This window comes from Poecilia reticulata, chromosome 7 (genome assembly GCF_904066995.2).
Source record: "Poecilia reticulata chromosome 7, P_reticulata-male-v2, whole genome shotgun sequence".
NCBI lineage: Eukaryota > Metazoa > Chordata > Actinopteri > Cyprinodontiformes > Poeciliidae > Poecilia > Poecilia reticulata.
Window position 1 is genome coordinate 26,356,942 of NC_088836.1, and position 22,752 is coordinate 26,379,693.

The window sequence follows — 22,752 nt, forward strand, 5'->3', positions numbered from 1 at the left end:
TATGAATAGTTTTGGGCCTCATTGTGCCCGTTTGGATTCAGGTTTCCTGCCCACACTGAGCGACGCGCTGCAGCCGCTCTGCCTGTGTGGGCTTGTCCATGAGCCCACACACTCAGGATGTGAAAGTGTGTGGGCATGAATCCACGGATGTGGCTCAGTTTGAAAGCTGATTCATCCTTTCATCCAAAAGCTTTTCATGCTTCAGTGACTCACAGGTCGAGTTGTTCAATAAGGAGAACTATTCTTCTGAACATGTTCATGTTTTGGACTGAAGTGAGAGGAAGCAGCCAACTGAGCTCAAACAAGACAGAACAAATGATGTTTTAAAAGGTGTAATAAAGAAAATTATAATTATCCTCCTAACTGGCAAGAAATTTACCAGTGAATAAAATCTTTTTGTCTCCTGATGAAAAATGTTGGAAATTTTCTCTGGTTTTCCACAAGAGGTCAGAAGAACCTCTGCAAAAAACCTCTGGAAAATGTAAGTGTCTGAACAAGGAAACTCCGATGTTTAGCTCCTCTTGAAGATTTTTACAAAAAGAAAAAAAAAAAAAAAAAGCATAAATCCTTAGAAATTTTTTTTTTTCCACAATCTGGTGTTTCCATACTATAACTTATGTATTTAAGCTACTAATTAACATTAATGGTACAATATGACACTTAAGTTTAATTTTCTTTCAAAAAAAAAAAATATTTAAACCAAAAAATTTTGAAACTGGAAAGTTTTAGAAGTGTTAATTTTTAAACTGATAAAAGGTTTTTAAAAATGTTGAAATTCAAGTTTGAAAACTGAAAAATAATTTTGAAACTAAAAAAAAACAACCTTGAATCTGAGAACAACATTTGAATTTTTATGGCTTCAAAACATTTATCTCCATTTACATTTTTTAAACTAACTTTATGGCTCCAATTTAGCTCCGTAGCACATTTTTTGTTCATTTTTTTCTTTGTCATTAGGCTGAAAACTATTTGCTTTTCTCTCATTCTCATTTTTTCTTTTCATTTTGGAAAATTATCCAATTTTCAAACCTAAAAGCAAAGATAAAATTTACTTTAATTAGTAAATTCTAAATATTTAAAATGATTTTTTCCCCCCCCACGTAGATTTGGTGGCTCTACTTTATTTAGGAGTAGTAAAGGAAAAATGGCTTCTTGGACTTTAAAGGTTGCTCTCACATGACCTTTTAAGATCCTGAGGCAGAAGCATGAGGAAGTATTTTATGATTTAGGCTTCCAACAAAATTAGTTTCTAGTTTTTAATTTAGCTGAAAATATTCACTGTGATTCATGTTTCACATTTCCACACAGGAAGCTGCCACAATCACTTTCAGTCGGTGTAAAACGATCTGCTGTTCCGCACTTTGAAGCAAAAAGAAAAGCGGATCGACCGGATTTCAGTTTCACATAAGTGGGATTTAATTAAGTCCTTTAGAGAAGTGTTGCTTTCCGCTTCACACTCAGTTTTCCTGGTGATTGTTACTCCTGCACACGGAGGATGAGCCGCTATGAAAACTTTACGAAAAAGCTTGAGGCGTTAAGAAATGTCTTGTCGAAGCGCGGAGGAGAGCAGAGGGTGGGTAACAGATTTCTCTCTTTTCGTGGAAAATTTCACCACAGCATCCAAGAATTAGCAGGACAAAGAGCAGAAATAAAGTCTGCACTTCCTGTAAGATTTTCACTGAATCACTGATTTGACTTGAAGAAATGTTTTAAATTACTCTAGAGATTTGCTTTTTCTTTCTCTTACAGAGCAAAAGTGCAAAAACACAAAATACCAAGTAATTTTGATCTAGTTTCTGGTGCAAATACCTCATCATGCTTGAAGTAAGACTAATTTAAAACTAACTTTTTAACAAGATAAATAAACTTGTTTTAAGTTGATTCCTTAATATTGATACAAAAATTTATTATTGCACCAATTTTGCACATATTAAGGAAGCTGTTTTATTTAGCTGTCATAATGTAAAGCCATTTTTGTTTGTTTCCGCCCAGCTCTCTTCAGTACTGCCTGTCCACAAAGTTTAGTAAAGTGTTTCTGGGAATTTCTGACCATTCTTCATGAAGCACAACATTGAGGTCAGACACTGATGTTGGACAGGAAGGCCTGGTTCTAATTGAGCTTAAAGATCTTGCATCGGGTTCAGGTCTCGACTCTGCAGGTTAGGGGTTTCTAAAACCTCATTCATGTCTTCATGGAGTTTTCCATGGTTGTTTTCACACCCGATAGTCCAATAATCTTGGCTAGATTATGAACTGAAATTGCGACATTTGGAATTTATTTACCCAGAATGCCCTGCACTGCTGCTCTTGGAGCTTTTAGCCAGACCTGAGTTTGCGTTCTGGTCCGCTTCAGAGTTCGACTTCTCATTCCCCAACGAACCGGACTTTCTAGAGAAACAAACTAGAGTTTTATTAAAGCGGATGTGAAGCCATATTGGGACAGACAGGGCTGTCCCCAAGCTTTTTCCATAAGGCATACACAAGGATGATTGACACCGCTAAGACCGTCCTCCTGGCTCTGATTGGTTGATTTTACTCATTACTGGGAGAAGGCAGAATGTTTTTGTTTTTCCAGATCATCCGTCTCATGTTATACTATCAGGTCATAGTGACAGTTTTAAACCCAAACTGTTTACAAAAGTTGCTTACTGCAGATTTAACCTCCCGTCTGTCCTCTCTGGTTCTCAGGGATCGGGGCAGATCCCTCTGATGAGGAAGATCTGCTACGCCGTAGGAGGCGTCCCATATCAGGTCACATCTGCTGCCATCGGGATTTCACTGCAGATTTTCCTGCTGGATGTCGTACAGGTGAAAGTTTAACCTGTTAACACAAAAATAAAATTTTATCCTCACCTTTTGGGATAAACTCAAAGAATTTTCTTCTTTCAATTACTTTTTTTTGCTACAATAATTTTTCTCAGTGGCCCACAAGAAAATCGTAGTTCCTCTTCTCCAAAAATCTCCCACAGTCGAGTAGAAACTAATTAAATTTACAGTTACATTTCAGTAATGTTTAGTAAAAATGTATTTTAAGAGTAATTTATACTAGCTTATACATTTATTTTGAATCATTGCTACTCTTGTTTCAGTAAAATTTCTGGATTTTCAATCCACTGAATGAGAAAAAAAAAACAAACAAAAAAAACAAAAGAAAAAACACGTTTTAACCAAAAATTCAGATGAAAGTTTTTTTTATTGAAATAAACTGATTTGGAAAATTTTCTTTTGCCAGATTTCATTTTGTAATTGTTATACGAAATTCTTTCATTTTGTCTTTAAACTACTAACATTTAGTAGAAATAGTTTTGGTCTGTGATAAAATTTCTGTAATTTTACATACTCTGCACTGCAAAAACAAGTATTTCTGGTCTAGTTTCTAATGGAAACATCTTAGTAAACTTTAAATAAGAAAACTAATGTGCAACTTTTCAGCAAGATAAAGGAGTTTAAGTCAATAATTCCTTAGTATTGGTGAAAAATACCTGTTCCTGTCAGATTATTTCACTTAAAACAATGTCTTCCTGTAAATTAAATAATCTGACAATAAAAAATAAGGAATCGATAAAAAAATAAATAAACTGCTACATTTTGCTGAAAAGTTACTTCCAAGGTCAGTTTAGTCTTACTTGAGTTGTAGTAAATCATTTCCACTGTAAACTGGACCAAAGATACTTGGTAAGATTTTCTGTCTTCTTAAAATGTGTCACAAAAATAAATAATGAATGTTGTTTTAAAGGCATTTAAACATCTATAAAAGTTATGCGCCATTAATTGTCCATTTTTTGCCCAGATGAAGGCCTCCTCTGTGTCTTTGATCTTGTTTTTGAGTCGGGCCTGGGACGCCGTCACTGACCCTCTGGTTGGATACCTGGTGACCCGCAGTACCTGGACACCCATCGGCAAACTCACCCCATGGTCAGTCAGCTGCTCATTCACTACTAAACCACTTAATTCAGGAGATGCTCCACCATTTTCCAGTTCCTGAGAGCCAATATCCTGCAGCTTTTAGATTCATCCATCACATCAGGGAAGCTTCTGAAAGTTTGCAGGATTGTAGCTCTGCTGGAGTCGGACGTCCGGGATTTGAACCTTCACCTTTTCGTCTGGCAGGCTGGTCGTTTCCACTCCGTTTGGCATCCTGTCCTACGTGCTGCTGTGGTTTGTGCCTGCAGACTCCATGTCAGAGGCCGCCTGCGTGTTGTGGTTCCTCACAGCGGCCTGTCTGTTCGAGACGCTCATGAGCGTAAATATCTTCAGTTTCCAATTCAATTTAAATAACTTTCTCCCTGAGGATCAACTTCAAGGCACACAAGTACAAATCGACTCAAACGTGAGCCCTCAGACAAGAGGTTTTATGAGCCTGGCGGGCCACCAGGCTTCACTTCTACCCCACCAGCCCAAGGATAGTTTTAGTTTTTAGTAATATTTGATTTTTTTGAAGACTTTATAGTTGGTGATCATGTATGAATCTTCCAAAAACACAAATATATTTACATTTTTGTCAACTTTAAAAATTTAACTCAAAAACATGGATGCATTACCACAGGCTTTTATGAGGGAAACCCTGAATTCATAAAATTCACATGTGCCAATAAGTGTCAAAAGTAACAAAGTTAGAGTAAATTTACTTGAAATTCCTTTCTTTTCCATATATTTTATCGCTGCAGACATTACAAATCAACTGTTGACTTTCTTTCAAATTCCTTTAGCTTTTCACATTTTCAATTAAATTCTGTTTCTTCATACAGCACTAATTCACAACAAATGTCTTAAAGCACTTTACAAAAACAATAGGTGCAGTTATTTTCTCCAAGAACTGGAAATAATCCTAAAAACCAAAACCCTACATATGACCTTCAACCGTTAACTAGGTTTATGCAGACAGGATCAGTTTTCGTCCTGAAGCTGCGAAGGAAAAATCAGAGTCGGAAACGGGGCGAACCAGGAGGACGACTACAGCAAGACGGGTGCAGGTTTCAGGTCTTTAACGACTCGGAACGAATAGTCAGTTTTCAAAACCTCACACTATATCGCTTTAACAGTAAAATACCTGCAGCATTCTTTAAGACGGATTGCTGAGAGAGTTTGCCTTACCTGCTCACCTGGGAACACTTCCTGGTTTTCCTCCAGAAAACTTGCTGAGTCCAGTGGTAAGGTCACAGAGGTCACTAAGGTCGTCCATCAGCAGGGTGGCGAAGGGTTTTCCTTCCATAAATGGAGGGTCAATAAAGGGCGAAATCGGAGACAAGATGATCCAGGATTTCTGAAGAACAGGATGAACAGCAGCAGGATGGGCACAGGTTTCAGGCTAAACCCTGAAACCTGGCTGAAGGACATTTCCCCTATGCGTTAGTTATCACACCTTTGAATTACACATTTGATCGCAAACCAGAGAATACAAGATGTGTTCTGGTCGTTATACCCAAGACCAGAACACCAAACCTTCAAATAGCCTACCGTGTTTTTCTTGCGTTGAGCGAATCAAAGTTCTGGTTGTTGTACCCAAGACCAAAACACCTACCTTTGTTACCAAATTCCTTGAACTCATCCGATGACTTCATTGTACTCGTTTGCTACCAACGTCCATGAACTTATCCGACGACTTCAAGCCTTGAGGAGTGGCTACAGGAAGTAGCAAACCACACTTCCTGGGATTGGGTTCATAGTCCAGTGCCATCGCAGCCATCTTGACATCCATATTTCCCACCAGTCTAACACCATCTGGTATCTTCAGAGTCTCCATCTCAACAAAAACTGCTGATCAGCAACCGTCTTAGTCCATGTACCACATTTCAAACATGGCGCTCTTGCGGCCTACCTTCCCTAGCTGATCCCTCAGCAGGTAGGCTCCATCAACACGGAGACAATTTCTAGTCGATCTGCAAACGTTTTGAGTCGTTTAGGTTGGTCACGCGGATGGTCTTTTGAGATCAGAAAAGACCATTTTGTAATCCAAGTGCCAGGATGGATGAATAGCAGAAGGCTGGTTTCATGTCTTCGGGCGGCCAGGTGCAAGCCGCGCCTTAATTAAAACAATGACGTGGTAAATGCGCCAAATTTCTATCCAACATGGCGCATGCGCCTCACACAAACATGGCGCCGTTGGTGGGTTGCCAGATTTGACAGTTTCCGCTCTTGCGGCCTACCCACAGAAGAAAAAGAAAAGAAAACAACAAACAAACAAACAAAAAAAACAGTCCAAATCTCAACCGCTAATAAAACTCACGTTGATAGCATTATAAGTTTTATTTATCGTCTATCCCTAATATAGTTTTAGAATAATTTAGAGAAACAGTACCATTTTATTTTTTGTATTTTATAATTTAGGACTGGAGAAAATATTTATTTTTAAGTTTTGAAAATGTGTTTTTTTCTAAGAACAAGCCAGTTTATTTCTAATATACTTTTAGAATAATTTATAAAAACCGTGAACATTTTTTATATATAGAACTATGTTCCTAATATAGTTTTTTCCCTAAAATCTTAATACTAAATTGTTGCTCCAGTAGAGAGTGAAGAGTGCCAAATATCAATAAATAACTTATGAAATAATTATTTAAATGTATTATTAATTTATTAAAACTTTTCACTCTCCTTATATTCTGGGTCTTTTAATCTGTCTTTAAATAATTTAAGTTTATTCATAAATTTGCTTATTACATTTTTACAATAAAGCTTTCTGAAGTAAGTTTTTCTTTATTTTTAATCAATTTATGCAAATATAAGTCAACAGATCTTATTTAAATGTTCAGCTTGGATTTAAAATCATGTTTCTGAGCTAACTGAACTTTATTGGTCCGGACTCTATCTACAGAGACAGTGGTGGTGGTAACAGGAATGGTGCCCTGGGCAGGCCCCTGTTTAGAGAAATCCCTCATATATGAACATACATGTTTCATTCCCACTAAAGTTTTTGATTTTACATTTTTTAAAGGTTTATTCACTTTGCATTTGTAAGATGGATGAAACAAGCTTTGTCAGTCTGCCATTATATGTGTGGCCGACTTTCTTACTTTCTAAAATCCAGATCCAAAAATCCATGCAGGTCCTATGGTTTTAGAGCTTTTCAATGCTTAAAAGTTGTTTTATGTTATATATCTACTTTCTTAGGTGGAAGTCTTTAGAAAAGTTGCAAAGCAGTAAAACTGATTTTTAACACAAAGATCTGGAAATTAAAAAAAAGAAAAAAGTCATCATATTTAGCTCATCAGATAAACCGGAGATCTGTTTGGAGCCACTGGAATATCTTAGTTTATGGGTAGTTTAAGTTCCAAATTAAGCTACTTAAGTGATAGTTTCCCTCATTAATTAATTAATAATAAAGAACAGAAGGTAAATAGTTTGTGCTGTTTTGTGTTAGTAGAGAATTATGGCTTCAATCTCTGTTTGTGCTCCACTGTCCTTCAGTTTCTTGTCCTAATCTCCCCCCCGCCCCCCCTCCACACCCCCATCACCATGGCGACAGGAATTCCATCAGCTGTATTTGCTGTTATTTCTCTGGGAGCTTCGTCGCCATGGTTACCCAGTTTCTCATTTGCTGTCAGCTGGTGTCATGTCTTCCTCCTGTTGTCTGTGAGCAGTGCTACAACGTCCCCTACGTCTCGCTGAGCATGTCCCTGGGAGGACATCAGAGGGACAGAGACTCTGCCACTGCCTACCGTAAGAGGAACCGCAGACACTCACCAGCTGGTACCTCAGAGCCGCTGGGCTGCATCTGAAAATGTTTATACACCACAGTCAAATTGGTGAAAAGTAACTTTACTAAGTAATGGGAGATTTATCCATCACGTTTTGACCAAAACATATCTATTAGACGGGAAAATGTGGGAACAGCTTTAACGTACCTCACTGAAGCTGAACGTAGGGAACTTTGAGTCGTCTTTTCTCAAAATATACACCGAAGAGTGTTGTGGTCAGTTCAGACTGGTATTGTTTTAGTGAAGTGCATTCACTCACCCAGTCAAAGGCAAAGCTAGATTTAAATCAAAAGTATTAAAAAAAAGGTTTCCTCATTTATTGCCCCTCTTTTTATGTTACTTTTTTATTGTTCTCCATCAAATTCTTTGTTTCACCAAAGCTGGAAACTTTGATATGTGATTGTCTTAGCTTGCAGTTTTAACTGGGATGTTGTCAACTACTGGGTTCACTCCAGGCTTTCTGCGTTTGTGGTGTTTTCGTCCAGGAATGAGCGTGGAGATGGCGGCGTTGCTGCTGGTGTCAGTGATTCAGGGAAAAGTCGTGTCCGTGTTCAACGCTGAGAAGCAGGAGGCCTGTGAGCATCTGGACCAGGTCCACCAGACGCCTCACAGCTCACCCGAGCCGCAGACTGCCTCTCTGCATGAAACGGTACTGGGACATTAAAATAGAGACGAGCTTAAACTAATATTTATACAACAGGCTTGGAAACTTTGAGCTTCTATTATACTCACAATGTCCCAGGAAGATCTTGTTACCCTGTAATTTACTTTATTTGGCTGGATGAAGACGTTGTTGCTGCTCAGGTATTATTCCTACAGTAATATAAACCGTTTATACTTTCACTTTAGAGAAATATGCATTACAAAGTCATTAGGGTTTCATGGAAGCTGCACAGGAATAAGAAGAAAAACTTGAAAGGCAGAAATGAATCTGGTTTGATCAAGTCTGATTATTGATCCACAGGTCAAATACTGGGAAAAAAAAATATTTCATGCTCTTCATTAAATATGTCAAAACCTAAACAGTGCAAAAATAAGTATTTTTGTCTAGATTCTAGTGCAAACACTCAAAATAAGGCAAAAGTAACTTTAACAAGTAACTTTTCAGCAAGATATATGATCTTATTTTATGTAAATAATTCCTTAATGGTTTTGGAAAAATACTAACCTTATTAGTATTTCACTTACAAGTTGGTAACAAGTTTTGTGAAAAGTGGAACTAGTATTTGTTAGTCAATATTAAGTAATCGTTTACTTAAAACCAGCTCCTACATCTTGCTGACAAGTTACCTGAAAGTTAGTTTTGTCTTATATTAACTGTAGACCTAAAATTCTTGGTGAGATTTTGTGTTTTTGCAGTGGCTCTCATCCTCTATAAGATCATAAATAGTTTCATATTGAGCGTCATGCTGCCGTTTTAGCCTCTTCTGACCATAAAAGCTTTAAAAAATACTGAAATGGGTGGCAAAATGTCAAACTAACATATCTGTGAATAACAGCACTCTGAACATCGTGAGAGGTGTTATAGCTGTCAGTGAGAAAATGACAAAATTACTCGTTCTATGACTTTATCGACAGCCACAGAAATATTAAAAGGGTCCCTATTATGCGAAATTCCCATTTTGTACATTTTTATATGTCCACTTGGGTCTCCGCTGCTTCTGAAAACAGCCGAGGTGCTTAAGAAAACCACTAAGACGTTTTATGGCAGTAAATTAATGTTTTTTGGTGTCTGGAAAACGTGCCATTTCAAAACTTCCCAGTTGTCAAGTCACAATCTTTAGGCAATGTGCTGTTACCTAGCAACTGCATCCGAGCCCCGCCCCATTACCTGGCAAACAAAGTGAACATCCAGCACGTTTGGTCAGCTGGTTTTACCATTGTATGAGGTGTACAATGGCTGCTGAAAAAAATAAGTGCTTTGTTGTTGACTTACATTAGGCTGGATTCTTGTTGGTTGTGCAGGAGGCGCCACTTCTGCTTTTCAAAGACGTACATTGGTATAATTGTGCTTTTTTCCCCCATCAATTTATATGTGCAAGTACCAACTTTTAGTTGGAGATTTAAGGTGACAAGAGACCCTTAAACAGCTCATTGTGAAAGCAGCCCACTGTGGGCGGACCTGAGCGGATTAAAATCTCATTATGTAAGAAAGATTTTCTGCAAAAATAAATAAAATAATGGGACAGCCTGTAGAGCTGTCCCAACCTGTTCAAGGAACCACAGTAGGTCAACTTTAGGTTACATAAAAATGCCAGATTGTGTTTAGTCTAACTTTGTAGACAGCAAAACATGAATTACTTATGAGATACACTTCCTGGTGTTTACTTTGCCTCCAGCAAAAGGCTTTCCTGACCTCAGCCGGGATCACTGGTGGCTTGTTCCTCCTCAGCAGCCTGGTTCTGTTCTTCGGTGTGAGGGAGCAGTCAGTCCGACACGGTCAGTATCCAGACACTGCAAATAAAATGCTCATTAAAATGCCATTTATATCAGACAAAAATAACACTTTTAAATATAAAACACACCTTTCAAATGAAGATTTATCTTATTAAGGAGAAATTATATCCAAACTATCCTGGCACCATGTTAAAAAGTTATGACATTGTTGTTTTAACAGTTTTTAAATTACTTCAGATTTTAAATAAAACTTCTTTGACATTTTTAAGTCAGCTGAGCAGATTATAATATCGAACAAAGATACTTTTTTTTGAAGAATTATATTAATTAAGTCACATCAAAGACCACTGGGTCAAAAATAATTATTCTGAGAGGTTAAAGTCTGGACTTCACTGCAAAAACACAAAATCTTACCAAGTATTTTTGGTCTAGTTTCTGGTAAAAATACCTTAGCACACATAAAATAAACCAAAGCTAGCTTTCAGGTAACTTTTCAGGAAAAAATATAAGCTTTTTTTAGTCAGTAATTCTTTAATATTGATGAAAAAGTTCTAGTTCTATTGGTAGATTATTTAACTTATAACAAGACATCTTTCCCATGTTATAAATTAATTTATCTGCCAATAAAACTAGAATTTTTTCATCAAAATTAAATAATTATTATATTAAAGCAAGTTCATATTTATTGCTGAACAGCTATTTAAAACTTAATTTTTCATATTTCTAGTTTACTAAGACATTTGCACAAGAAATTGGACCATAAATACTCGTAAGACATTGTATTTTTGCAGTGACATCCAGACTTTAACCTCTCAAAATGATTATTTATGGTCAAATGAACGTGGCTGAGTTAAAACAACTCTGCAAAGAAGAGTGGGCCAAAATCATCTTTGTCTGACATTACTATTTGTTTTGATTCATTAGATTCTGTCAAAACAACAGAAATAGATACAGTGTGTTTCTTACACCACTGTTAAATCTCAGTACATTTCAGTGATTCCGTCTTTTTGTTTGTATAAAAATGTGACCGTAGTTCAAGTGAAATGTATGTTTTTGTTTTTCCAGACGCCGATGAACGTCCGTCTTACCTGAGCTCCCTGAAGATGCTCATGTGCCACGTTCCTTACCAGCGACTCGTGCTCGGCTTTGTTTTCTGTGCTCTTGCTTTTCAGGTGCAGTTTAAGATTGTCACTCATTTCTATTTTTACTCCTGTTAACGTTTTGTTATCTTAGCTCAGATTAGCTTACAAAAACGTTGGATTATTTCAAAAGTATTCACATTCACACTTCAAATACCATAATATTTGTTTGAAGAAGAGGTAGGGGGAATAATAAACTTATGTAAACCTATCCCCTTTCTGTTGTATGTCTTACTTTGTACATGTTATTTTTTCAAGCTGAAGGTTCTTCCATGCATCTAAACCCCCTTTAAGGTTTCCTTCTCCTTTTGTTTGATTTCAGATGTCTTTGGGAAACTTTGCCTTGTTTTGCAGTCATGTTGCCGGACTGGGAGCTCATTTTCAGCTCCTCTTGCTGGTTCTGTTGGTAAGGATTAGAGGTGATTTTAACTTAATTTTATGAAAGGTAACTTTTATTTGTGCGTTTAAAACATTTTTAAGCTTCCTCAGGTTTCTGCTTCAGTAGCAGTTCCGCTCTGGCAGTTTGTCCTTCTGAAAATTGGAAAAAAGTCCACAGTTTTCATTGGCCTTTCAGTAAGTCTTTTAGAATTATCTGCATATTCAGTGTTTCTTTTTGTCTCTCAAAGCCTCTTGTTTTCTCTTGCAGCTCTTCATCCCAGCCGTGATCACAGTTGCCTGCGTTCCCAGCAGCCTCCCGGTTTTCCTGACCATGTGCATCCTGATGGGATTCAGCGTGGCGACCGTGTTCCTGCTGCCGTGGTGAGTCAACCGCCCGGCTAAATAAAAACTCTAAAATCATTTCCAACGCCTGTCAGATCTAATTTGTATGAAAACCGAATGAATTATTCATCAGGCCTGCCAAACCAGCCAGTGATGAGTACCGCGGAAACTTAGTTTTTCAGCCTTCGCTGAAACAGAAATGTAATTTTCATGCCTGTATTATGCAGGTCAATGCTTCCTGATGTGATAGATGACTTTGCTTTGAGACATCCCTCATTTAAAGAGCTGGAGCCTCTGTTTTTCTCCGGTTATGCTTTCTGCAGTAAGCTAGCAGGAGGCCTATCTGTGGGACTGTCAACCATGATATTACAGTGAGTATCGCCTCTCTTCAGTCTCTGCGCATTTCTTATTTGTGTGAATTGTGTTGTATTTTCTGTCTGCTTGTCTGCAGGGTTGTAGGTTACAAAGCAGGTGCGTGTAACCATGGTGATGAAGTGGTGACAGCTCTGGTTGTGCTGTTTTCTCCAGTTCCCGTCACACTTCTGCTGATTGGGATGGGAATCTTTCACACCTACCCAGTCAATGAGAGGAAAGGCTTAGAGCTGGAGCAGCAGAAGTATGAGGCTTTTTACAAATGTCATTAAATATTTTTCTTTATTGTGCATCAATTCATGTTAATACTGTTCTGAACAATATAGTTTCAGAGGTCAGGTTTGTTGTACTTTTTAAGTTGTAGTTGCGTCTTTATGTTTGGCTTCAACTTTTCAACTGTGAGGAAATTTGGTTTTAATTTGAGTTCTTTGGTTTGTTTGGAGATTCTCATCTGGTCAGTAAACTTTAGCATTTTATGATTGAGAAAGTCAAATATAAAACTATGTATAGAGCCGCAAAAGTATGAAATTACAAAAATGCTAAATGCTAGGGCTGGGTGGTAATTGATTGTATCAATTAATTAAATTTATGGTTTTTGGAGATATCATTTTTAGAAAATCAGATTTTTTTTAAACCATTGTATTCCTTCGGTTTCCATAGTTTATAGTGATGTCAGCCCGCCTAATGCCGCCGTCTTCTGCAACAGAGTATTAGGGCCAGGCTACGATTTCTTTTTAATATGAATACTGTAGAAATAAAACGACTAAAGACGTTACATGACCAAAATAAGGTTGTAACATTAGGAGAATTAAATATTAGTTTTAATAGAGTTTACACAAAAAATACAAAAAATAAAATAAGGAATGAGCATCTTGTGAATTTATACCTTAGGCTTAATACTTATAGAAATACTTAATCTTTTATCACATCAGTATTAAGTTATTATCAGTAATAATTTGAAACAATCATGCAAACAACTGAGTCTATTTCAAAAAAAGACGTTTATGGGACACATCAGACCTCAATAATTAAGCTTGTTTCCAATTGAAACAACTTTATTTCTCATAATTATGAGGTGTTTTCCTCCAGTAAAATACCATCTTATTCTGCTAATATTATGACTATATTTCAGTAGGAAAAATTCACACAGTCTGGCACTAATATTGCATTATCCAACTCACAGAAGGAATGATTAAAATAAAAGCCACTTTTTGCAAATATTTTCTGTAATTTTCTTTAATAAAACAGATGTGTTATAAAAAAATTTGACATTTTATTTTTTAGCTCTGTTGCCCAGCTCTAGAAATAATCTTCACTGTTTTACACGTGTGGCAGCCATATTGGATTGTGAGACAACATTGTAAATTCAAAGGACGTTCATCTTCAATTTTCCTCCTTAGAGGACAGAAAATTACACTTTCAAGTACAACTAGAAAGTACCAACTTCAGTTAACATGAAAAAGGTTGATCTGGTTTGAAAACAATACTGTTGCTGCTGCTTTAAAGTCACAAATACCCTTTGGGTCATTTCAAACATCTCATGTAAAACAGAAAACAATAAAAAACTGAAATAAAAATGTAAAAAAGGCATAAAACACCTACTGTACTGTTAAAAACTTGTTAATTTGGTTTAACTCCTTGGTTCTAACGCTAAGCTGAATAGTAAATGTTTTTATTTTTATCTTATACAAAGCAATAAAGCCTCTTCATCACCAGCAGACCAAAGAGAGCTGTCAGAACCAGAACTGCCAACAAACTCTCAGCAGTCGCATCCTGATGACCCAAAATCGGACAGATTTTACAACCGTGATCCATCACCAAGCTGGTTATCCACCTCCTCAACTGTAGCGGGCAGCCTCCATGGAAAGAACAGCAGGAAGATGTCACAAGTAAATCCTCAGTGGCGAAAACCGATGATCCTTCCTGGTCGATGCTCAGAAGGAAGTGAAAGTTTCCCTGGAAATGATGGTGGACGATCACATGTCCGATCCAAGGTGTCCTGGGTGTAAATGTGGTTCTGAGTAACCAGATTTGCCTCTTTTTCCTGTAAAAATCTGTATGAGCAGCTGATTATGTAAGCTTTGTTTAAACTCCATGTTATTTCATTTAAAGGTGGAATCTGAAGAAGTTAAAACAATTTCAGATTCAATCTTTTCAGATACATTTTTGCTCTATCTGGAATCTCTCTTTCACAAAAACAAACAAAATCTTACCAAGTTTTTTTTATCTAGTTTAGTTCAAATATCTTGGCACACTCAAATATAAACAAAACGAACCTAGAAGTAACTTTTCACCAAGATTTAGGGGCTTGTTTTGATTAAATAATTCCTTATAAAGTACTAGTTCCATTGGGAGATTTTTTCATGTTTCATTTTCATGTTTTCCATGTTACAAGTGAAACAATCTGCTTGTGAAGCTTTGCACTTTTTCATCAATATTAAGGAATTATTTACTTAAAATAAGTTCCTATAAAATGCTGAAAAATCACTTGTAAGTTCATTTTGTGTTATTTCAGCTGTAATAAGATATTTGCAGTAGAAACTAGACAAAAAAATACTTGGTAAGATTTTTTTTTCGGTGTTCTTGTAGATTTAACTGTTGTTCTGAACTGCAAAGCAGCTGTAAATAACCCCAAATTAATTTATTTACTTGTTTGTATCTCTTTATGGCGCCTTTTGTCATCATTTAGCTTGAACTATTATCAGCTTCCTGTTTGCCATTTGATGCTTTTATTTTGAAGGGACCACTTCTGGTTCTACTGTTAGCAAAGGCAGCTTAACAAAAAGATGGAAGATAAGTTGTAACGGAGATGATAAAATATGTATTAAAAGCCCCTTTGATAATGGCACAGTGTATATTTATGATGTTAAATAAGTACATATTTTAAATATTGTGTAGCTAAAACCCTCAAATGTTTAGTTATGTTCAGATGTAAGTTAATTTTAAAATTATGCTTATGATATTAGGTACGTTACACACATAGAGTAACTTAGGAATGATAAAGCACGTTAGTATGGGGGGGGGGGGGGGGGGGGGGGGGGGGGGGGGGGGGGGGGGGGGGGGGCTCCTAAATTAAAATCTGCTTCGGGCCCCAAAAAGGCTTGGACCGGCCCTGTAGGTATATTGACAGTTCAGCTATCATCAGCACTTGGTGCATTCCCCTCCTATCCGTTCACACCCCGCAACGCCTCCTCCTTCCGCTCCCAGTCCTCAGCGGTGGTCGACAGAAAGGATACAGTAACGCGAAAATGGGGGTAGAAATTGAGACGATAACTCCTGGAGACGGTGAGGATAATACTTGTTTTAGTTCGCCGTTTCATTCATTTGGGCCGCATAGTTCAGAAGGAAACCCCACCTTCCGTGTTTTCCCCTTTATTTGTTGTTTTTTTATTTTTTAGGACGGACATTCCCGAAGAAGGGACAGCGCGTCGTGGTGCACTATGTCGGTGAGTGGGAAGAATGCTCGCAGATTTAGACGCAGCGTGTTTTATGTTTTAGGTTAACTTTGTGTATTAATTAAGTCCTTAAGGATTTCAAAGTTCGTAAAAAGGTCCGAACAAGTCCAAACGTTCTTGGATCTAACCGCTGGCTATCTCAGTTAGCATGAAAGCTAACATTTCCTGCAGCTAAAATAAGCTTCGTTTGGGTAAAAATACGTTTTTACTCTCTAACCCTCCACCAGATTCTAATTTACACAGACGGAGATGCTTTATCTTAGGAGGGTTGTTTAGATAAACCGTTTGCTAAACGGTGCAAGCTTTGCGGTTAGCCAGCTAGCGCTAGCTAACGGTGACTTCTTGACGGTTGAGGCTGAATAAAAACTACCAACTGGTCACCGGGTCTGTTTCTATCCAGGAACCCTGGACGATGGGAAAGTTTTCGACTCCTCGAGGTCCAGAGGAAAGCCTTTTAAGTTCAAGATTGGACATCAGGAGGTTATCCGAGGATGGGAAGAGGGAGTAGCTCAGGTGAGAAACCCTCCAGAACAGCTGATAAAATCTGTAATGGACGTAATCGGTGCACTTTGAGGACATTTAGTCGGTTTGTTTACTTTAATTACAAAAGGCTTGTTTACAGTTGTTTTGGTTTTATTAGAGCTCACAATCTGTCATATTTCATATGTGTCAAAAGTTTATAAAAGGTACGGTGGCCGACAGGTACAATCGACGAAATACGTTTTTTTTTTTTAAATTAACGGCAAAATACACGAATGAAACAAACAAAAACACGCTGCTAACGAAAAATGCTGCTACACAGAAATGGAGGCAAAATAAAAAAAAAAAAAAAAAAAAAAAAAACATCAAGTGTAAAACAGTACAAAACGGAAATCCTCCAGGCCACCAGGGGGAGTCTATCACTAAATCATATGTAACCAGACAATCAGTAAAGACGGGATGACATTATTTTACAGCATACCCAAAAGAAAAAGAGTTAATGTCTTTTTCAAACAGGCAGACAGTTTTTTCCTCTTAGTTACAAAATTTTTTCGCTTCTGGAAACTATAATATTGTTAAATGTACTTCCTTGATTTGTTTCGCACACTATACAAAAAAAACTCTTTTACAAAATTACATTATAGTAGCATTTATGAAGGTAATATATTTACACCAGACTCCCCCTATTGGTCTGGAGTACTTGTGTTTTTGTGGAGCGAGTTTCCAGGCTTGCTGTTGTTTTGCCATTTGCAGCATTTCCTCTTCATTAGCAGCAGTTTTCTGTTGCATTTAGTTATATTTCTTTGTGTGTGTTTTGTACTTGGTTTGTGCCGCGTTTTGCCGTTTTAGCCTGTAGGTCACTGTAAAATACAGAGTAAAGTGCAAAACCGTTTTTAGTGAATATAAAATTATTGCATTAAACAATGCATGGAGTTTTTATGAACATTAATCTCCATAATGGGCTGTGGTGGTTTTTAGTTGATAGCTAGAATGCTCTGTCACAAGACGTTCATTTAATGTTTTTCCTCTGCATGTGTGGGTTTTCTCTGAGTTTCCTCCCACAGCCAAAAACATGACTAGTAGGATAATTGGTCTCTCTAAATTGTCTTTATGTGTAAGTGTGTTGTTTTCCACTTGTAGTTCATCTTAATTTCCTGAAAACAACTAAATATGTGTATGGAAATAGACATAAAACACCCTGGTTTAAGATATGACAGGAATGAAATGGTATCACATCCATATTCTGTGCACTTTTGCATCATCTGCCTACATTCCCCAGCATGCTGTGCGGTTCAGATTTCAGTGAAATTATTAAAGATTCTAACAATATTAATCATGTGTCTATTTCAATATATATTGTTACTGATTTGTTGCTCAGGCCTAATATCATCTATATCAGGGATTTCAAACTCATTTTGATTTTTATCAAAATAATCTTGATTCATATCAAGATTATGAATGATCTCAAAGGCCCGGTTGTGCCAGAATGTTTTGATAAAACCCATCAATAAACTGTTAAAATATTAATAAATATGTGTTTGAATTCAACGAATACTTAAGGTCAAATAATATTGAACATTTCACATTGATCAGTCCCTCCTGGATTTTTATTGTTTTTGTTGAAATCAAAATTATTGCAATTTTGATTGCAATAATTTTGCAATCAAAATTATTGATTTTTGTGGAGCTGATTTAGAAGTATTTACAAGAAATTCTGCAATATTTACGCTTTAACTTTGACTTGTTGTCGTTCTTCAACTCAATCATAGACTATAATCTGATAATATTCAATGTTTTTGAAAATTCTTGCAGAAAATTTGCAACAAACTCAAAGTGTGAAAAAGTCATTGATTTTGCATAAATTTCCACGACCATGGAATCGCGAGAAAGTGGAGGGACTGGACAAAAACAATATTGACTAAATAATATTTAATCACACAACCGGTATCTTTAAGGTTCTATTTGCGTGTCCCTCTGGTGTTTATGAGCCACATTAAGAGCTGTGGTGGGCCAGATTCAGCCCCCGGGCCTTGCGTTTGAGATCTGTGTGATTAAAGAGTGTGTGTGTAACCGTCAGGAGTTTTTAGCACCAAACAGAGAAATTAGTTTTTCTTCTTCAGTCTGCTTGGAGACGCAGGAACATTTTGCTCCTCCGACTTTCGATGAGTCAAAGCTGTGCAGTGGGACGTAGAGAGCAGAGCAACACGAATGAAAGGCTGTGATCTAAACGATCTGCCATAGAAACTTTGATCTGTTCCAGAAATTAAAAGCATTTAATGTTCACATTTAAGTGAAAGAAGAAGAAAATCTTGTCAGGAAACGGTAAGATTGCAGAGATGCAATTAACAATGATGTAATTATCGATTATTCTGACGATTAATTGTCACATGATGCAGGTTTTTAATTTAAGCCTTTTTTAAACATTAGGAATATGCTAATAAGTGGTTGAGTAATTAAATTCCTTTATAAAGTAAGAAAATAACCATTTTATTGCCTAAAAATGCAATAACAGCATTCTCTGGGTGAACGGTTGATCATTTGTAGCAAAGAATGTGAAAAGCTCGGCCTTTTCTGCTGCACTGATTGTTGAATATTTTTTTGATTAACCAATTATTGGATGGCAAAAAGTGCTGGAAATAAATGTATTTTTACAATTTTGCCGGTTGGAGTTTTGAGTAGAACATATTTACAGATAAAGTTTTTTTTTTTTATATCTTAAATGTTAAATTATGGGATTTTTTGTACAATTTCAGGTTAAGTGTCTTGTTCTTTCACCAATTTTTCTTTTTTAGAGTCTATACACCAGTTAACAATTGGTTTCAAAATTAGTTGGCAATTATTTCAGTCATCAGTTAATTATAATTAATTGTTTATCGGAAACAGATTGTATTTATGAACAGCAGTCGTTCCTAACCTTTACTTTCATACAGTTTGATACATGATTGTGGAAAAATAAACACCACAAATGAGACCAGGTTGTGTTGCAAACCCCAGATTTGGATTCAGAACTGCAGCGTTTTATTCAGCAACTTGTTTATGTTTCAGCCGTTGTTCCGGCTTTCCGGGGAATTGGCTGCATCATAATTAACTGTTTGGTTCAGTGTTTATATTGGTCTGTTTTTCACTCGGCATGAAGTTTTTAGGTCTGTGTCCATTCTGTCCACAGATGAGCGTAGGCCAGCGGGCGAAGCTTATCTGCTCCCCAGACTTTGCCTATGGCAGCAAAGGTCACCCAGGGGTCATCCCACCAAATGCCACTCTCACCTTCGACGTGGAGCTGCTTGGGCTGGAAGCTTGAAACTCGTGCACTCAGCTTTGTTTATTTCCACTCAGATGTTTAGGGTGAGTTGGAAATAGCTAATTATTTCAGAGATGATGTTTAGATCACAGCGATGCGTCCAGTTTGTAGCTTTAAATGACCTGGAGGCCTGTAGATCTTTAAAAAAATTAATTTGGCATATGCTCCATTCACAAAATTCTAATTCAACTTATTCTCAACTTTGGAAAATCAGGACATTTTTCACCAAGTAGGTTTCCGTAGTTTAGAGAGTCGGCACGCACACGGCGGCCATCTTGTTTGACAAGCCTCCTGTACAGTTTCTGTTTATTTTTACTTTGAATTCAGGTCTAATGCGAATACTAGGCCTAATACTCTACAACTGAGTATTAGGAGACAGGCAACATTGTTTTTAAAATCATGAGAATAAAGTCATAATATTTATGAAACAAAAAATAATGCATTAATTTAGCAATGTTGATCATCTTCTGAAGTTAAACTTTGGACTTAATACTTATTAAAATACTTTTTTATCATATCAGCATCAAATTATCATAACAGTCATGCAAACTGAACTGTTCATTAAATAAACTGCCTGGAAGTGGTATTTTTTCAACAATATTAAGGAATTATTTACTTTATGAAAGTCTATTTCTCGCTAAAAAGTTACTTGTCAGTTTTCTTATTTCAAGCTTACTAAGATTTTTGCACTAGAAACTAGACCAAAAATACTTGATAAAATGTATTTTTGCAGTCGTAAAGTTAATTTGTTTTTACACCAATGTTTTAAATTAATAAAGACACAACGGATTAACATCTCAGGCAGAACAGGATCAGTGATAAATGCATGTTTTTAAAAGAAAGTCGATGCGTCTGGAGCTCAGATTGACCCCCTCTGGTGGTTCCAATGTGAAATCGTCTCATGTTCACATTATTTTGGATCACATGTAACTTTTCATTCTCCTCAGTTTGAGTTGATATCTTATTAAGCTCTGGAGTCTCTCCTCCTGAACCGTGTCGTGTTTTTCCTGTCGCAGGTTGACTCCTGTCCCGGGAACATGGAGGGAATAACGATGATTCCTGCATAGGACCTACATCACTTGTCCGTTGCCTTTTCAGATTCATGCAGAATAATCTCACTTGCTTTAAAACTTGATTCATTATTACTGTCTAAGTTAGACTTTAAGTCATAGGTCAGCCCATCCCATGTATTTTTGCTCCGTTACTGGTATATATTTAGACGTTTTGTTTAATCTTTGGCTTAATTTTGACATTGTTTGGCTATATTTGCCATCAGGACCATGTTTCAAATAAGTGTCATCATTCCTGTGGTTCTTGCGTTGTTTGGATAGCCGGTGATGAACAGGCGTGAATATAATAAGGATTTAAGAGTCATGACTAGTGGGGAAAAATTAAAGTTCAGAACGTTTCCAATGTGAGTTTAATCAAAAAAAAAAAAAAAAAAAAAAACGATAAAAAGAAGTCAGATTGTTGCCATTAATAACCTGCAGGTCTTAGCAGATGTGAGATTTTTTTTTTTTTTTGCATAATTTTCAAAGTGACTGAATTTGTGTAATGTTTACAGTTAAAAAGAAAACAAGGTTGGGCCTGCTTCTGTTGCTTCTTCCGAGGATTTTAAGGAGTCATTTTACCCAAAGGAATGCTTTCTTGTGCACAGTTTTATCACACTGCTTTGCTTTTCCTCATTTATGAAATGTTATTTAATGGTGTTACAGCACAGTAAAAAACAAACATGAAACAAAGGAAACAAGCTTCTTATTTACCAAAAGGAAACAGGGTGATTAATGTGCCATTTTACATCTAATACACACCGATGCCCATAAAGACGGAAACATTTTAGCTTTTTTATTATTAATATCACTCTGCATTTCTAAGAGTTTGGTCAACAACATTTTGAAAAATAATCAAATCACATATTTACATAGAAACAGATTTTTAAAAAATGTTGTATTCCAACCTTATGGGCAGCAGTGTTGAAGCACATTTGTGAATATTGAATTTTTTTTTTTGCTTTGGATACAAAAAGTTGGATGACTGCAATATTAAGTGAACCATAAACCATATTTTGCAATAAAATGTTCTCAGACTGCTCAAGCCGTCTCATGGATCCCATTTTTCCCCAAACACTGAAACATTCATGCTGCTTCTAAATCTCACCTTAAAGTTTTTGTTGCTTTCATTTCTTGTAGGAACAGAAGCAAGTTTCAACATTTCCTTCTTTGTGATTATCAAAAAATATAGAAACGTGTGAAGATAAAATATTTATCTTCTGTAAATCTCTTAATTACAAATATATATATATATATAGAATTGACTAATTGTCTAAAAAAGGACGTCTCTTTTGTGAGATTTGTAACATGTAAACAACTTTTTAACTGAAGCATTTTACTCTTAAGGAGCAATATTTTCTTGCACTGTTAAAAGTTTTTTTTCATGAACACTCGTGTTTTCTTTTTTTTTAAGGATTTTTTGGGTGATTTTATTATAAAGTCCAGCTTTATTAGGCAACTTAACTTAAAAGTATGAAATATTGTCGACACATACAAGATTTGATAGATCTGGTTTTAAATCTCAAAGCAGAAAAATGTACTTTAGCTGCATATATAAAATCTCAATTATTACTGCAGAATTTGCAAAAACAATTGCAATAGATTACGTGGATCTATATTTATTTGCAGGACAAAATATTTCAAGTAACTCGACATGATAAATATGTGTTTGGTCTATTGGGTAGACTCTGTATGGAACTAAATTGGGGCCAGAAAGCTAAAAAGAACATTAAAACTGAAAGGGGGGGCAAATAATCTTGAAAGCTGGGAATTATTTTCTTTTTAACTTTCAAAAATCTTCAGTGCCAAAACTTTTTTCCCAGTTTCATAATTATGGTTATGAACTTTTTCTTCAGTTGCATTTATTTTTCTTAATCTTTTCCTCAGTTTCAAAATTATTTTAACTTGAATGTTTAATTTTATTAAAGTCCCAGAACCTTTTTTTTTTTCAAAACATTTTTTTTTCAGTTTGAAAAATATTGAACAAACTTTATGGTGCCAATTTAGCTCCATATGACTCATGACTACCATATGAATACCATGTGTTAACATGGTAGTCATGGAAAAAAATTGATTACAATATTCAGAAAATTTAGCATTTTCTTCATGCTGTTAAGGACAGTTATGTGTTTGGTCAAATATATT

The 22,752-nt window shown here is 36.3% G+C and overlaps 2 protein-coding genes and 1 long non-coding RNA gene across 3 annotated transcripts; 2 read left to right on the forward strand and 1 right to left on the reverse strand.

Moving 5' to 3' along the window:
* Positions 1–2,502: 2,502 nt before the first annotated feature.
* mfsd2al2 (major facilitator superfamily domain containing 2a-like 2) lies at positions 2,503–14,734 on the forward strand (the record flags this gene model as incomplete). Its single annotated transcript, XM_017305649.2, has 13 exons — positions 2,503–2,808; positions 3,791–3,915; positions 4,111–4,243; positions 7,581–7,659; positions 8,183–8,346; positions 10,037–10,136; positions 11,160–11,266; positions 11,556–11,639; positions 11,723–11,806; positions 11,880–11,992; positions 12,181–12,324; positions 12,405–12,569; positions 14,019–14,734. Coding segments are annotated over 13 exons (1,920 nt in total), but the record flags the coding sequence as incomplete, so codon positions are not given.
* On the reverse strand, positions 4,787–5,659 carry LOC108166408 (uncharacterized). The gene is made up of 3 exons (XR_014088268.1): positions 5,522–5,659; positions 5,095–5,263; positions 4,787–4,905 (listed from the first exon to the last, which is right to left on the reverse strand). It is a non-coding gene; the product is annotated as an uncharacterized LOC108166408 (long non-coding RNA).
* Positions 14,735–15,460: 726 nt separating the features above from the next.
* fkbp1aa (FKBP prolyl isomerase 1Aa) lies at positions 15,461–21,652 on the forward strand. The gene is made up of 5 exons (XM_008414375.3): positions 15,461–15,610; positions 15,724–15,771; positions 16,181–16,293; positions 19,427–19,602; positions 20,575–21,652. Exons 1-4 carry the CDS (start codon positions 15,574–15,576, stop codon positions 19,556–19,558), a joined length of 330 nt encoding a protein of 109 aa, XP_008412597.1. The 5' UTR covers positions 15,461–15,573; the 3' UTR covers positions 19,559–19,602; positions 20,575–21,652.
* Positions 21,653–22,752: the final 1,100 nt, after the last annotated feature.

Coding starts and splice junctions, on each gene's coding strand:
- fkbp1aa (XM_008414375.3), top strand. CDS start 15,574: ATGGGGGTAGAAATTGAGACGATAACTCCTGGAGACG. Junction 15,611..15,723: donor GACGATAACTCCTGGAGACG/GTGAGGATAATA, acceptor TTTATTTTTTAG/GACGGACATTCCCGAAGAAG. Junction 16,294..19,426: donor GGGAAGAGGGAGTAGCTCAG/GTGAGAAACCCT, acceptor TTCTGTCCACAG/ATGAGCGTAGGCCAGCGGGC.